At 40.6% G+C, this 14,492-nt stretch overlaps 2 protein-coding genes across 5 annotated transcripts in view; one reads left to right on the top strand and one right to left on the bottom strand.

Moving 5' to 3' along the window:
- Positions 1-12,159, bottom strand: part of zfyve28 (zinc finger, FYVE domain containing 28) — a 188,185-nt gene extending 176,026 nt beyond the window's left edge. The window contains exon 1 of the mRNA XM_048594859.1: positions 11,838-12,159. Within this exon, the coding sequence (XP_048450816.1) occupies positions 11,838-11,873 (36 nt within the window). The 5' untranslated portion in view covers positions 11,874-12,159. The remainder of the gene's footprint in view (positions 1-11,837) is intronic.
- Positions 12,160-12,574: 415 nt separating this feature from the next.
- cfap99 (cilia and flagella associated protein 99) overlaps positions 12,575-14,492 on the top strand; it is a 138,424-nt gene continuing 136,506 nt past the window's right edge. For 2 of the 4 annotated variants that reach the window (XM_048594480.1, XM_048594475.1), the window contains exon 1: positions 12,581-12,804. The gene's annotated coding sequence lies outside the window, so the exon portion shown is untranslated. Of the gene's footprint in view, positions 12,805-14,492 lie in introns of all 4 variants that reach the window. The other 2 variants (XM_048594488.1, XM_048594493.1) reach the window with 2 other exon arrangements.

Genomic DNA, 14,492 nt, shown 5'->3' with positions numbered 1-14,492 from the left:
TTACCTTCAAGGGTTCCTGAAAACATAGTTAAAGTCACAAATCTCATTTGCGAGGAAAACATTCCCAAGCATTTTTGCAGGTCCAAGTATTCATATTCCACTAGTCATACCACTGGTATCTGTGTTAAGCCATTAAATTGCTTAGTAGTGTAGGAAATTAAACATCCAAAGCTTGATCTCAATTTTGGCTCAGTTAACTGATCATACCCAGGATAGAAGTATGAGTGTTACGAAAGGAATCGACTGCCTGAGTGCTGAAAAGCTGGACAGTATTTGCACTCAAAGGCTCTTCAACAACCCATGCAGAAAATGAGGAGCTTGAGGCAAATGAAGGAAATTACATCTGTCCAGTTAACTTTTGATATTTGTCAGAAATTCCTAGAAGATTAACATAGACCCTTGGGTGAGTTATATCAAGAAAGTAACTCGCACATTTGGGACCATACTCCGTTACGAGTCTATGCAGTTGAGGAAAAAACCAAAGAAGTTTAATGTTTGACAAGGTTTGTAGCTCGGGTTGTGGATGAGTTTGTGGACATGCTCCTTGAGCCAGTGGGTTTGGTTGCAAACATTTCGTCACCCTGCTAGGTAACATCATCAGTGCGCCTCCGGTGAAGCTTCAGTGTTCAGCCCCGCTTGTTATTTATATGCCTCGGTTTGCTGGGGCGGTTGGTATTACTTCCGGTTCTGTTTCTCAGTGGTTTGCACACAGGGGCTAATTCAATGGAGTTCCGGTTGGAATACCAGGCCTCCAGGAATTCTCTCATGCGTCTCTGTTTGGCTTGTGCGATTATGGATGTGTTGTCCCAGTCAAATTCATGTCCCTCATTGTCTGTGTGGAGTGAGACAAGTGAGAATTGGTCATGTCTCTTGGTGGCTAATTGCTGTTAGTGTATCCATATTGTCAGTTTTCTTCCGGTTTGGCCTATGTAGTGTTTCTCAGTCCTTGCATGGTATTTTGTACACAACACCGGCTTTGCTGGTTTTGGGCATGGGATCCTTTACATTCGTCAGTAGCTGTCGTAGGGTGGTTGTCAGTTTGAGGGCTACCCTGATACCTAGGGGTCTGAGTAGTCTTGAGATAATCTCTGAAACATACTTGATGTATGGTAAGGCGATTAGAGAGTTTGGTGGTGTGGTGTCTTCCTGTTGTGGTCTGTTTGAGAGGTAACGGTGAATACGCAAAAAACCTAATCAGACGCTTCACCGGAGGCACACTGACGATGTTACCGAGCAGGGTGACGAAACGTTTGCAACCAAACCCACCAGCTCAGCAAGCATATCTACAACCTTAAGAAATTTAACATTTAACTTGCTTTTTCTAATCATAATCTTGATTTGGATAGCACGACTCCAGATCTAATTTGAAAGCACCACAGTATATATCTTCATTGCATGAACTAGCAAAATAAAAATTCACTTGGTTACATGCAGGTTAGTTTTTCACTGAAATTAAAGGACAAAGCAGTTTTGCACCACAGCATTATAACCAAGTTCAGAAGCTTAATTAAAAAAAAAAGTAAACTGAAGCTGGATTCCCACTGATGACCAGTACATTGGTCTTCAAAACCATGATGCCACATAGTTGTGATATCCAAAATTGTGCCCTCAGCATATCAAATTTCCAAACAATCATGCAGGAAATTTGTAGGGCTCAACTTGCAATACCAAGTTTCTCAAAACATTTTCTTAGCTCAAAACATCTAATTAATATAAAAGGGATCATTAAAATCATTAATTCTTTCTTTGTTACAGTGAATTAAATTTTGATGTTGTCTTAATCAGTGCTGCTCAGTCAATCAAATTTATAAGATTTCCACCTCGAAAACATGAGAAGCCCAGCAAGATCAGCCATTGCCAAAGTACTGATGGTTACTTTGAGGCTCATTAACTACAGTGATTTCATGATTTCAACTTGAAACAATTTTCAGACTTAAATGCCAATTAGCAACTGTACACAGGGCTGACATCACACCAAATTCCAGTCTGTTGTGACTCAACAGTATTTCCACAGAACACTTACATACTGCAAAATATCACCTCTTATCTGTACTTCAGGTGTTCCCAAATCAAGTCTAATTTAAAGAAATTCACATGTCAGGCACACAGTTTTTATAGCAATCCTCAATATCAAATCGATCATACAACAATACAATAGATCCAAGCATGCAATCCTGTAGTATCTGCATCAGGCATACCTACTTTCCAGCTTCTTGTACTTAAGTACAAAAGAATAATTGTTCCAATAAAGTTATTGGTACAACAAAATTCTAAATTAACAATCGTACAAGACAATAATGTGCAACTCTACCAGGCTACAGTTTTGTTGAATGAATGAATCAAACTTAAATGCAAGGATTTAAGGCATGCAATTTCAAGTCCAGTAGATAAAAGACAATGCAGCATAAAGCAGGTTTGCTCTCTACCAAAAAGCCTTGCTGCAGATGTAGAGAATCATTACAGAAAGCTGGCTTAACAAGCTGCTCAATGCAAATAACAATTCACTACAAAAAAAAACTTGAACTGGAGCTGATTGGAATGATTAAGCCATCAAATCCTGAGATGGGCCTCCTATAATGGTGTATAAAATGAACAAAAATATGGCTAGAATCACATGCAGCCATGTCCTGGATATAGCAAGCAATATTCTTGAAGTATCTAAAAGCTACATTTTTGCGTACAGTTTGTCAGGAGTTATTCCATTCACTAACAGATGTTTTCTTTCTATTATAATAGCAATACATTGTACTTGATTGGAGTCATAGCTTCTTTGAACAATCCAAATGGTATTATGTAATAATTTATGTCAGATCAGGTAGCACAGTAAGAAAAAATTGGGCTCACTGCATTCTGGTGATAGGCAAAGAAGCCACAATCATTTTAAATTCAAATGTTTTAAATGTATCGGGATAATAAAAATAAATTGGATGAAGGAAAGATGTATTGTTGAGTTCTCAAAACAAATTAGGAGAAGGCAACAATTCGAATAGTTTTGATCATCCAGCAAAGGAAGCACAGACCTTTAGGCAGTTCTACCTCAAATAAATGGATGAAAAATTACTTTGAATGTTAATTAGATTGATTTTAGCATGTCTGCCAAGTAATAACCAGAGCAGTAAATAATAGAGGGGGAGAAAACCAGCAAGCAATATAAAAAACAGGTAGTAAGAGCTTCTTTAAGGAAAAATAAGAGACCAAAATGAACATTTACCTAGGCTAGACAACCAATACTTCACAGTCTTACCAACAAGTTTCCAAAAATATTAAATAAACAAGGGGCAAAATTGGGTAGGAAATAAATGACAAACTGTAACTAAGAGTGCTGGGGTCACAATTATTAACAATGCATATTGTTGACTTGGATGAGTAAAGTGAATGCCAAGTTTGCGGAATACAAAAATTGGTGAGAAAGACAAGTAGTGAGGCTGACAAAAAAAAAAGTCCACAGAGGAATATGCACAGGTTGAGCAAGCATTTGAAAACTTGGTAGATGTAATGTAATGGGGGACATAATGAGTTAGTGCATTTTGAAGAAAGAGTGTATAAGGCTGCACAGAAGGATCTGGGGACCCTAAGGCATGATCACAAAGCTAGCATGACAAGCACATTCTACCACAGAAAGCTGTTGCGGTCCAATCATTGAATGCTTAAGGACTAACATTGTTAAAAAGGCTAAAAGTATCAAAGATATGGGGAAAAAGCAGGAACAGGGGTTCCGAGTTGGACGATTAGCCATGATCATGTTAAAGTGTAGCATCGGCTTAAGAGGTTGAATGGCTTCCTCCTATTTTTTCCCTTCCCTATTAAAACATGCAATGTTAGAATGTTGGCCTTTATTCCAAAGGGAATGCAGGATAAAATTAGCAGTCTTGCCTTACATTGTTTCAGCACTAGTCAGACCACACCCAGTCCACTTATCTAAGGGAAGACGTGCTGACATTGGAGGCAGTCCAGAGGAGGTTCATTAGACTGATTGCCAACATGGAGCCAAGGTTCAGTAGGCTGGGCCTGCACTCAGTTTAAAAGGATGAAAGGCAAACTTATTCCAAAACAAGATTTTTCAAGTGGGTCAGGAGTCACAGATAGAGTTTAATTTGGATAAATGTAAGGTGCTGCATTTTGGAAAGGCAAATCAGGGCAGGACTTATACACTTAATGGTAAGGTCCTGGGAGTGTTGCTGAACAAAGAGACCTTGGAGTGCAGGTTCATAGTTCCTTGAAGCACATAGACAGGGTAGTGAAGGCGGCATTTGGTATGTTTGCTTTAAAAGTAAGAGCATTGAGTATTGGAGTTGGTAGGTCATATTGCAGCTGTACAGGGCATTGGTTAGGCCACTTTTGGAATACTGTGTTCAATTCTGGTCTCCCTGCTATAGGAAAGATATTGTGAAACTTGAAAGGGTTCAGAAAAGATTTACAAGGATGTTGCCAGGGTTGGAGGGTTTGAGCTGTAGGGAGAGGCTGAATAGCTTGGGGATATTTTCCCGAGAGCATCAGAGGCTGAAGGGTGGTGTTAAAGAAGTTTATAAAATCATGAGGGGCACAAATAGGGTGAATAGACAAGGTCTTTTCCCCAGTGTAGCCAAGTACAAAACTAAAGGGCACAGATTTAAGGTGAGAGGGCAAAGATTTGAGAGAGAGATCAATGGGCAACTTTTTCACGCAGAAGGTGGTGCACATATGGAATGAGTTGCCAGAGGAAGTGGTGGAGGCTGGTACAATTACAACATTTAAAAGACATCTGGATGGGAACATGAATAGGAAGGGTTTAGAGGGACATGGGCCAAATCCAAATGCTGACAAATGGGACTAGATTTATTTAGGATATCTGGTCGGCATGGACAAGTTGGACCAAAGGATCTGTATCAATGCAGTACAGCTCTCTGACTCTCAGTGCTTGACACATGTGGTGAAGTAGATTCCTGTTATGGCAGATTCTAGAAACAGTGGGCATAATCTCAGAGTAAAGAGCCACACATTTAAGAAAGAACCAGAAGCAAAAATTGTTCTCAAGGAGTAGTGAATCTTCATTTTCATTTTAAACCTCATTGGCTGTGAAGACTAGGTTGTTCATTTTATTCGAGGCAGAGATACATATTCTGAATCAGTAAGGCAATCAAGGGTTAAGGAGAAAAACCAGATAGCTAAGTTGAGGATCAGCCTGGATAGGCCAAGTGGCCGATATCTGCATCCATGTCTTATGGTCTTGCCAAATAAATTAACACTCAGGAGAGCAATCTGTAAACACCTGATTTATCATTCCTACAATATGTATCCTAAAAATAAATTTTGACTGAAATTCATTTGCAGCAGTAAATAATTAAGGGAAAAAGGAACAATTTTCCACAACAGAAGAAAGTCAGTAAGCCTATCCCTTTTACTCAATATTGGTTAGATTCTCTTTTTGGAAATGGTCAATGCCAACCACTTGTCAGGCACAAACATTACTTGCCACTGAAGTCAGCCCATCTCAAGAGGGCTAATATACAACAGCAGAGATTTACTACTGAGGCTGTGTAAGACGCTGGTCAGACCCCATCTGGAATACTGTGTACACGTTTGGGCCCCTGATTTAGGGAAGGATGTGCTGGCATTGGAGGGGATCAGGAGGTAGCTGACGTGAATAGTCCTAAGGATGAAGGGTTTGTCATATGACAGACTCAGAGTGAAAGAGCGACCCTTTAGAGCTGAGATGATGGTTAATTTCTTCAGCCAGAGAGTAGTGAATCTGTGGAACTCATTGTCACAGAAGGCTAAAGGCCAAGTAATTGAATGTATTGAAGACACAGATAGATAAATTATTGATTAGTAAAGGGGATCAGAGGTTATGGGGAGAAGGCAGGAGAATGGGGTTGAGAAACCTATCACCCACGTTCAAATGTGGAGCAGACTCAATGGGGTGAATGGCATTATTTTGCTCATATATCATATGTTTGTTCAGGTCTTGCTGCATTTAACATGAACTGTATCTGAGGAGCCATAAGTGGCCCAGTCAGCAAAATCCCAATTTTGACCTTATAATGATGGAGGGAGGATCATTGACTGAGCTGCTGAAGATGACTAGGGCTAAGACACTACCTTCAGCAACTCCTGCAGAGATATCCTGGAATGGAGATAATTGACCTCCAACAATAGCAACTAACTCCCTTAATGTGTGTCTGTGTGTCTTTGTGTTCCATGACCTCCACCTTTGATAGTGTTGCACACACATCTTGTAAGTAAACATCCTTTCCAAGTCCAATTACACCATTTCAACAGCATCACCCTCATCAACCCACTTATTTATGAAATGTAGTCCTAACTGGGAAGTAGAGAAACTCCTACTGTGATGGCCATGAGAATTAAACATCAAATTAATACTGCAGCAATCAAATGAATAATTTGAAGAGAAAACTGGGTAACAAACCCTATTAGCTGATATTTATAATAAGGAGTCATTTATAACATTTTGTTGCCTGAACTTGCTATTTCCATATTGCTCTATGATGCTGATAAAACCAATGTTAAGACAACCAGGTTTTCATTCCTACTTAGGTTGTTCTTTTATACTTCAAATTATCACATTTTCAGTTCATTAAATGGAACCCACCTGCTACGTAATGTATAGGCAGGAAAGACAAAATGCTTCCATGTCAAAAGGAGTGCATGACAAGGTCAAAATTTTCAAAAAGAACTGTCTCCAAAACAAAAAAAAATAAGCTTGTTCAGTTTATCAAGTCATACGGATTTAAAAGCAAGTTCTTTTTTGAAAATCTCATGTCTCTCACCACAGTAGGTACCAAGTATCTTTTATTTGGATTAGAGAACACAATAGCTTGAAAGAAAAACCACATGAACAACTAAGATGAGATCAAGGAGGACAGGACATTTGAACAAACATTTTGATAGGTTGCAAGATTTCCATTGTGCCACTTCAGGAAATTGAAACAAATGTAAAACGCAACATATTTTATAATATAACCTCAAATACTGCAAGACGGTATCTACAGATGTTCAAGGGGATTGACATGTACTAAATGTTCCACTAAAGGGAACATTGACAAGCTATTTAAAGGGCTGTCACATGTTGAGAACCCGCAGATACATTGTTCCCATTCTTAAAGTCTTCGCACAATTTCTGGCCACACAAACTCTAATGTATAGCCAGCCGTGATGTTTGTCTTTTTATTGCATACCATTTACAAATGAAATTACATTTGTCCATGTCATTGTGTTCTCTCCAAACTTTGCAGCATACATTTCTACTGTAGCAAGTGGTAATCACCGATTCCATTGCAGATTATTAAACAGGAGTTTGATGTTCCTTTCCTTGTTTCACAAATAATGGATGAAATTCTTGCCAGCGATGCTCACGGTCCAAGGTCAGTGCCTCGAAAAAATGAGCACTCCCCCTTGAACCGCTGTAACCCACGCAAAGCTAGTACACCGTTTTTTTTTGGTGGGGGGGGGGGCGGGGGGGGGGGGGCAGTGTTTGCAGGAGTTTGACACTGACAGTTAAAGAGCAGGGATATACTTGCATGTCAGTGTGTGGCTTGGAGAAATCGTAGGTGATAGTGCTCTCATACATTCAATGCCCTTGTCCTGGGTGGTAGAGATTAGAGTTAGGAAGTGCCATCAAATGGAGGCTTAGTGAGTTGCATGTTGGAGATTGCAGTGGAGAGAGTCAATGTCTAAAATGACAGTCAAGATGTCAATCTAATGATCAGTTTTGTCCTCAACTCCACAAAAGTTTTATTATTAATGGAGCTTTGATCCCAGGCAAGTGCAGAATATTCCTTTACATTGTGACATGTACCTTATACGTAATGACAGGCTTTGTGCACTCAGGTAGTACATGACTTGACATAAAACTTCTAACCTTCAATCTCCCCTTGCAACCAATTAATGGCTGGTTCAATTCAGTTCCTGACCAATGGTAGCTCCCAAAATGTTGATTGTGGGAGATTCAGGGATGATAATGCCACTAAATGAGAAAGGGAGATATTAAGATTCTCTCTTACTGAGGATGTCATTGCCTGGCATGGGAGATACTAATGTTACTTTCCATTTTTCAGCCTGAGTTTCAACTTTGGCTTGCTGTATATAGAGTCAGAGTCATAGCTTCATACAGAATGGAAACAGACCCTTCGGTCCAACCAGTCCACGCTGACCATAATCCCAAACTAAACCAGTCCCACCTGCATGCACTTGGCAGATACCCCTCCAAACATTTCTTATTCAAGTATTTATCTAAATGTCTACTAAACATTGCAACTGTACCTGCATCCACAACTTCCTCTGAAAGTTCATTCCACATACCACTCAGTGTAAAAAAAGTTGTTTCCAAGTCTTTTTTAAATCTTCCTCCGGGACTCAGATTGCTTCAGTATTTGAGGACTTGTGCGGGGTACTAAATACTATGCCATCATTAGTGAACATCCCCACTTCTGACCTCACGGAGACATGATCTCTGATGAAACAGCCGAAAGTGGTTCAGCCGAGGACACTACAAAGCATTCTTAGAATGATGGCCTGGGTCTGAGACGGACCTCTTGTGGTGCTCGTGTAGTGTCCCTAACCCTAGATCAAGAGACATGGGTTCAAGTCCCACCTGCTCCAGAAGATTGTAATTACATCTCTGAACAGGTTGATTAGAAAAATAGGTTAGATGATATAGCTTGTGGTGCTGCAGCTCTCTTTCCTTGTTCTAGGTATGACTCCATGAAATAGGAACTGGGGGAATTTCTAACAACTTTGGCTTTCTATCAAATATCACGGTACTTCTACTGATGCATCACGCAGGTCTCAACGTAGCACTGCTGACAACACTAAAACTGCCATCCCGAGCTGGCCTACTCACCCACTTCAGAAGGCAGTTAAGAGTCAACCACACAGGTGTCAGACTAGTCATACAGTGTAAACCACGTTAAGGATGACAGGTTTCCTTCATTAAAAGTTCAGTAAATAGTTGCAATTTTACAATATCCAACAAACTCATGGCCACCTTTACTGCTCTTTGTTTATTTTCAAATTCAATTCAAATTCTCAAACAGGGACTTCAATCCACAAATTCTGGATTATTAGTGGAGGGTCAGTCACTCAGTGGAGAAATTGTAAATTTGCAATTTTAAACTCTTTAAATGCCAAAATATGCCTCAAATAAAAGCAAAATACTGCAGACTCTGGCAGTCTGAAACAAACAGAATACGCTGACGAAACTCAGCAGGTCTGGCAACATCTGTGGAGAGAAAAATAGTTAACACTGCAAGTCCAATATAACTCTTCTGCAGAGCTCTTAAGAAGATTATTTGAGGGATAAACAAGTATTAGCAAGGAAACTAGAAGAACTGCTTTGAAGTTCCTTGCCTATAAAGACAAACTCCCTTGGCATAATGTGCGAACCCACTGGAGAACTGTACAGAGGGCAAACTCATTTTAGCAGGAACCTGATGAATAAGGGGAACATTGACATTAACTGATATTTTCTGATCAACTTGTCCAGAAACGTCATGACACAACTCTGGTGCAGGCAGGGCTTGAACTTGGATCTCCTGGCACTGTATGATGGGACACAATTCTTTGAGAACACCCTAGAGGAATTACAGAAAAGGAACCAGAGAAAGGAACGTCAATGATCTCAAGGCCAAGGACCGATTCCACCTCCTGGAAACACCTGGTAAATGTGCAGTCAAAGATGCAGCTCTAGGATTGGGCTCATCAGCCACACAAGGACTCACAAGCAGTGACAGAATTTATAGGTGGACAATCTTACCCATTAGCAAGCAGTTGCCAGTGATGATCCAGACTATGTCGAAAACCTTGATCAAACGTACCCATGACCTTCTAAATTACAGATAATTTAGTTTGTGTAGTCTCTCCTTATGATTTAACATAAGAACTCGGCACCACAAATAGTAGAGAAAGCTAGGTAAGAGTAAACTACTAAAAAAGTAAGCAATCAAAATTTGCACAACAGTGGCAAAACCAGTAAATAATTTTCTTGAAGACAAGATTATAACCAGTGATAAACCTCTGACAAATCTGTCAAAGAAAAACATCATGTATCTACTTGCATAATTCATTCAACATTTCATTAAGCACTAGCTGCTAAATAAAACAGCACATGAAAACTACCACAGGAAAGTAAAGATTTTTAAAATCACTTGGGAAAACAAGTTGCTCAAACCTTGCACTGCAAAATACTTCAAACATAAAACCTTCATTCTCGGGAACTAATCAACTCAAAAAAGTTACAAAAGGGACATGTTGATCTCATTGCTGTAAATTCAAATAATTTCACTCCTAATCTCAAATCAGTTTTGGTAAATGAAAATACAAATTTTAGAAATAATTTACCATAAAGTAGTTTACGAAGCAATGAGTGTTTATTTGGAGAAATAAATCAGGTAAGTGATAAAAAAACTGTAAACATTTCAATTTCTAAAACCACTTTTTTTTAAAAAAGTGTGCAGTGTTAACCCTCAGTCAGCACTGACACATGCTTGTCAAAACACGCAGATAAAATCAGTGTAAATAAACATTTCAACTTTAAAAAGGGAGCTTTCCAACATGTACCAAATGACGACTGACCAGTCAGAACAAAGACGTGGTTTACAGCATAAGAAGTAGAACAGAAAAATAAACGTGACTTTGCTAATATGATACCAGACACTTAACTAAGCAAATGAAATTAGCTTTCAATGTTTTTTAAACCACTGGCAATTCTACACCAGTTAATATGTGCATATCCTCCTTCTTTGAAGACGGATTTAAAAAAAACATCAACTAGGTTTGTATTGAGCAAGAAGTTGATTTCCCTACCTTTACTGTTTCAACATACTTCCACAATCAGAACCTCCAAACACTGAATTGACAAGTAGACTGCAATTCGATAATGCAGTCATTCATACAGGCAGCGACTGCCAACTGAAATTTCACTCAACTAGTACTAAAACCCTCAAAGACGTCCACATATTTTGAACGTGGTTATCAAAAGCAGAAAAAACAAACTCTCATTTATGTTACTTGTTTCAAGTCGAAAGAACTCAAAATGTCTCAAAGTTCAAGTGCAGTGACTGCGATTACGTAGCAATTCCAGGAATCATCCGGCAACCCAGAAACAGCGGTACAATTCAACCCCTTCTAATCGATACATAATACTGTACGTACACACTTGAAATAAAACAGAAAACCTAAAGGCCACTTGTGAACCTAAGTGTAAACGTCCTAACCAATAGCTTCATGCTGTAGTAACGATTTCAGTCAAAGGAAAGCAGCGAAACGGTGTAACCGAAAACACTATGGAAGTTAACCTCCCTGACGAATTTCCCAAGCAGCTCAACAGAAAACAATTAATATTTATTACATTTAAAAGTTGAAATAACATTTCAACCCTAACAATGCAGAATCATTCGTTTGGGCTTCCTTCGCAATACAGTGTTTTTGAAACATAATCACATTAATCCAAAAGCCCGACTGCTCATTCAAAAGCGGGGGAGAAAAAGAGATTCAGGATCAGCAAACAGAATTTCACCAATACGCCTTCTTGCTGCTAGTACGGACGTCAATGAAAAACGACCAACACAGTGCTATTGCATTTATTTTTTGGAAAAAAAAAGACAGAACGATAGCATTTTATGCCTCATATCCTGGTGTTGTTACATTCATTGTGCGTTTTAAAATGAAAACTCGGTATTTGAATTTGCCTCCAGCAGTCGATGCTTGAAGGTGCTAAATTAAGAAACGCGGCACTTACTAAGTATTAAGAATTAAATTTTTAAACCGCGGCAACATTTTAGACTTGCTGGTGATCGACAAGAGATATAGAAGAGATGGGCATCACTCAGCCTGGAGCTCACCTTGGGCTTGTACAGCCACTTTCGGAATCTGTACATGTTGCCAGCTGCAGTCGCCGGGGGGTCCCAGTCCACGCGCGTGCTCCCCGGGGTGGGGGGAAAGCCCCGTTTATCAACAACCGACCCCCCACCCCCAACAGCTCCCGGCCTCCTCAGACGACAGGATTGCTTCCGCTCCCGGACGACGGCCGCTATCTGCTGTCGCCAACCGTCACGCTGACAGTCGAGTCACGACTTCTTCTGTCTCCTTCCTCTCAGGGAGGAGAAGAGGAATAGGAGGCAGCAGCGCCACGAACCACAACATCAGCTCAACGCTGACATGACAACACCGTCCCAGAGTACAATGCCCGAACCGGATGTGACGCTCAGACAACCGAGTGTCCCACCTTCCCTGAATGATTGACACCTCTATCCACCAAACAGAGGGCGGGCCCGACACAAAACGGAGCAGCCGACCCGTAAACCAAAGCGAGTCAAGGCTGTGCTGGAAAATTTTCTTCCACAGAAACCGAGACAACGGAATACAGTTAATTAGGTTTTTTTTTTTAAATATTTACTCCATTCGTGTAAATTGGACCAATAAGCCCCCCGGTTTTGTCGGCAGCTTGTCAAGCTTAGCTGGTCGGATTTCCCAGCGGACCGACGCCGTTGCCTAGAGACCCCCAAACAGCCGCTCAGGGCATTGCTGCTTCCACCGCGCAATGGCCGATGGGGGCTGTAGTCATTTCACTCGCGGTCCCCGTCCACGGAGGCATGTACGCGCGGCTGATGTACTACAACCCCGATAGCGCCTTGTGAGGAGCACGGGAGAACATTCTCTTCGTAAAGCGAACAAGACCTGTTTGGACTGTTGAAGTAAGCGCAGTGTTTTTATCTTATTGAATCGGATTCGATCAGTCGTTACTATCAGGACCATTCCCATTCGGAGTTAATGTTGAATAGCCATTTCAAAACGTGATTTATTTGACCGGTGAGTATTGACAGTTCACGGCCAAGCTAAACGTTTGAGTTCAGGGCTTAGCGAGGGGGTGAGAGCTTGGGTTACTGAGTTCAGCTTCACGTTCAAGTCAACATCACTTGTGCGATAACGAGGTGTAGAGCTGGAAGAACACAGCAGGCCAAGCAGCATCAGAGGAGCAGGAAAGCTTTCCTGCCTGGCCTGCTGTGTTCATCCAGCTCTACACCTTGTTATCTCAACATCACTTGTGTTGTTGGTTTTGAGTTTTTGGCTAAATGTTCGGGACTTGTCGTTAGGGATATTGGAAGTTTTGATTGAACTCTTTCATGAGATTTGGGTGACTGTCCAGAGGTAGCAAGAACTGCAGATGCTGGAGTCAGAGATAACACAGTGTGGAGCTGGAGGAACACGGCAGGCCAGGCAGCATCAGAGGAGCAGGAAAGTTGACATTTCAGGTCGGGATCCTTCTTCAGAAAATCATGAAACTTCAACTTATTGTCCATCTCTAATTTCCTTGGACAAGAGGGTGGCGAGCTGAACACAGAAAGCGCTGGAGGAATTCAGTATGTCTAGCAGTATCGGTGGAGAGAGAAACAACTCATTTAGTATAAGTATACCCACAATGGTCTGGGGTGGGGGGTTTGGTGTTCCAGCTAAGGTTGAGAATTAATAAAAGGGCTATGGATCACAATAATGACTAGTATTTTCATCACACCTCTTAACGTAATAAAACATCCCAGAGCAAACTTCGGTTGAGGCCGGGTGAGTGATTTCAGCTAGAAGTTTTTAGAGATTTGTGGAATAGGATTATTAACTGTTCAGGTTAGAGTTAGGGTTAGGATCATGGGAATATAAGGGCAAGAATAGGACAATCAGCCTATTAAGCCTGCTCCGCCATTCAGCATGATAATGCTTAATTTTCCACAGTATCCCCATATCCCTCTATGTCATTGATATTTAAAAATCTGCTGGTCTTTAGACATGCAACCATAGAAATTAATAACAGAACGAGGATTTTCAACCCTTTGATCACATTCCACCATTCAATATGAGTCATAAATTTTTTACAGCACAGAAGGAGGCCCTTCAACCCACGGTGTCTGCCCCAGTGACTAAGCATCCATCTATTTGAACGATCTGATCATGGATTCATGGGTGTTATGTTTTTATTTCAAATTCTATATTTCTAGTTGCTCCCAATCATCTTTTATTCCTTTGCATAACAAAATCTATCCACCTCTGCCTTAAACATATTCAAAGACTCTAACCTCCACCACCTCGAATTTCCCCTTACTTTGAAATTAAAGTCCTTGGTTCGAGACACCCCAGCCTGGGGAAACATCCTACCTGCATCCGTCCTGTTATCCCTTTAAGTATTTTGTAGATTTCAATGACCTCAGATTCTTTGAAACTCTGGAGAATACAGGACCCATTTCCCAAATTTCTCTTCATACAGTTTTGTAATAAAGCAATAAGACATAGGAGCAGAAATAGGACATTTATCCCATTGTGTCTGCTTGGCCATTCAGTGTAATCATTGCTGATCTGACAATCCTCAACTCCACTTGACTGCTTTTTCCCCATGACTCTTGATTCCTTTACTGATTAAAAATCTGTGGACCAAAGCCATCCAGGACATCGTTGCACTTTTTCAGTGGTAATAATATCCTCTCTCAGGTAAGGGAACCAAAACTGCACAA

The sequence above is a fragment of the Rhincodon typus genome, chromosome 3, assembly GCF_021869965.1.
Source record: "Rhincodon typus isolate 14 chromosome 3, sRhiTyp1.1, whole genome shotgun sequence".
NCBI lineage: Eukaryota > Metazoa > Chordata > Chondrichthyes > Orectolobiformes > Rhincodontidae > Rhincodon > Rhincodon typus.
Note: the sequence above shows the minus strand (reverse complement) of the source record. Positions and strands in the feature narration are given on the sequence as shown.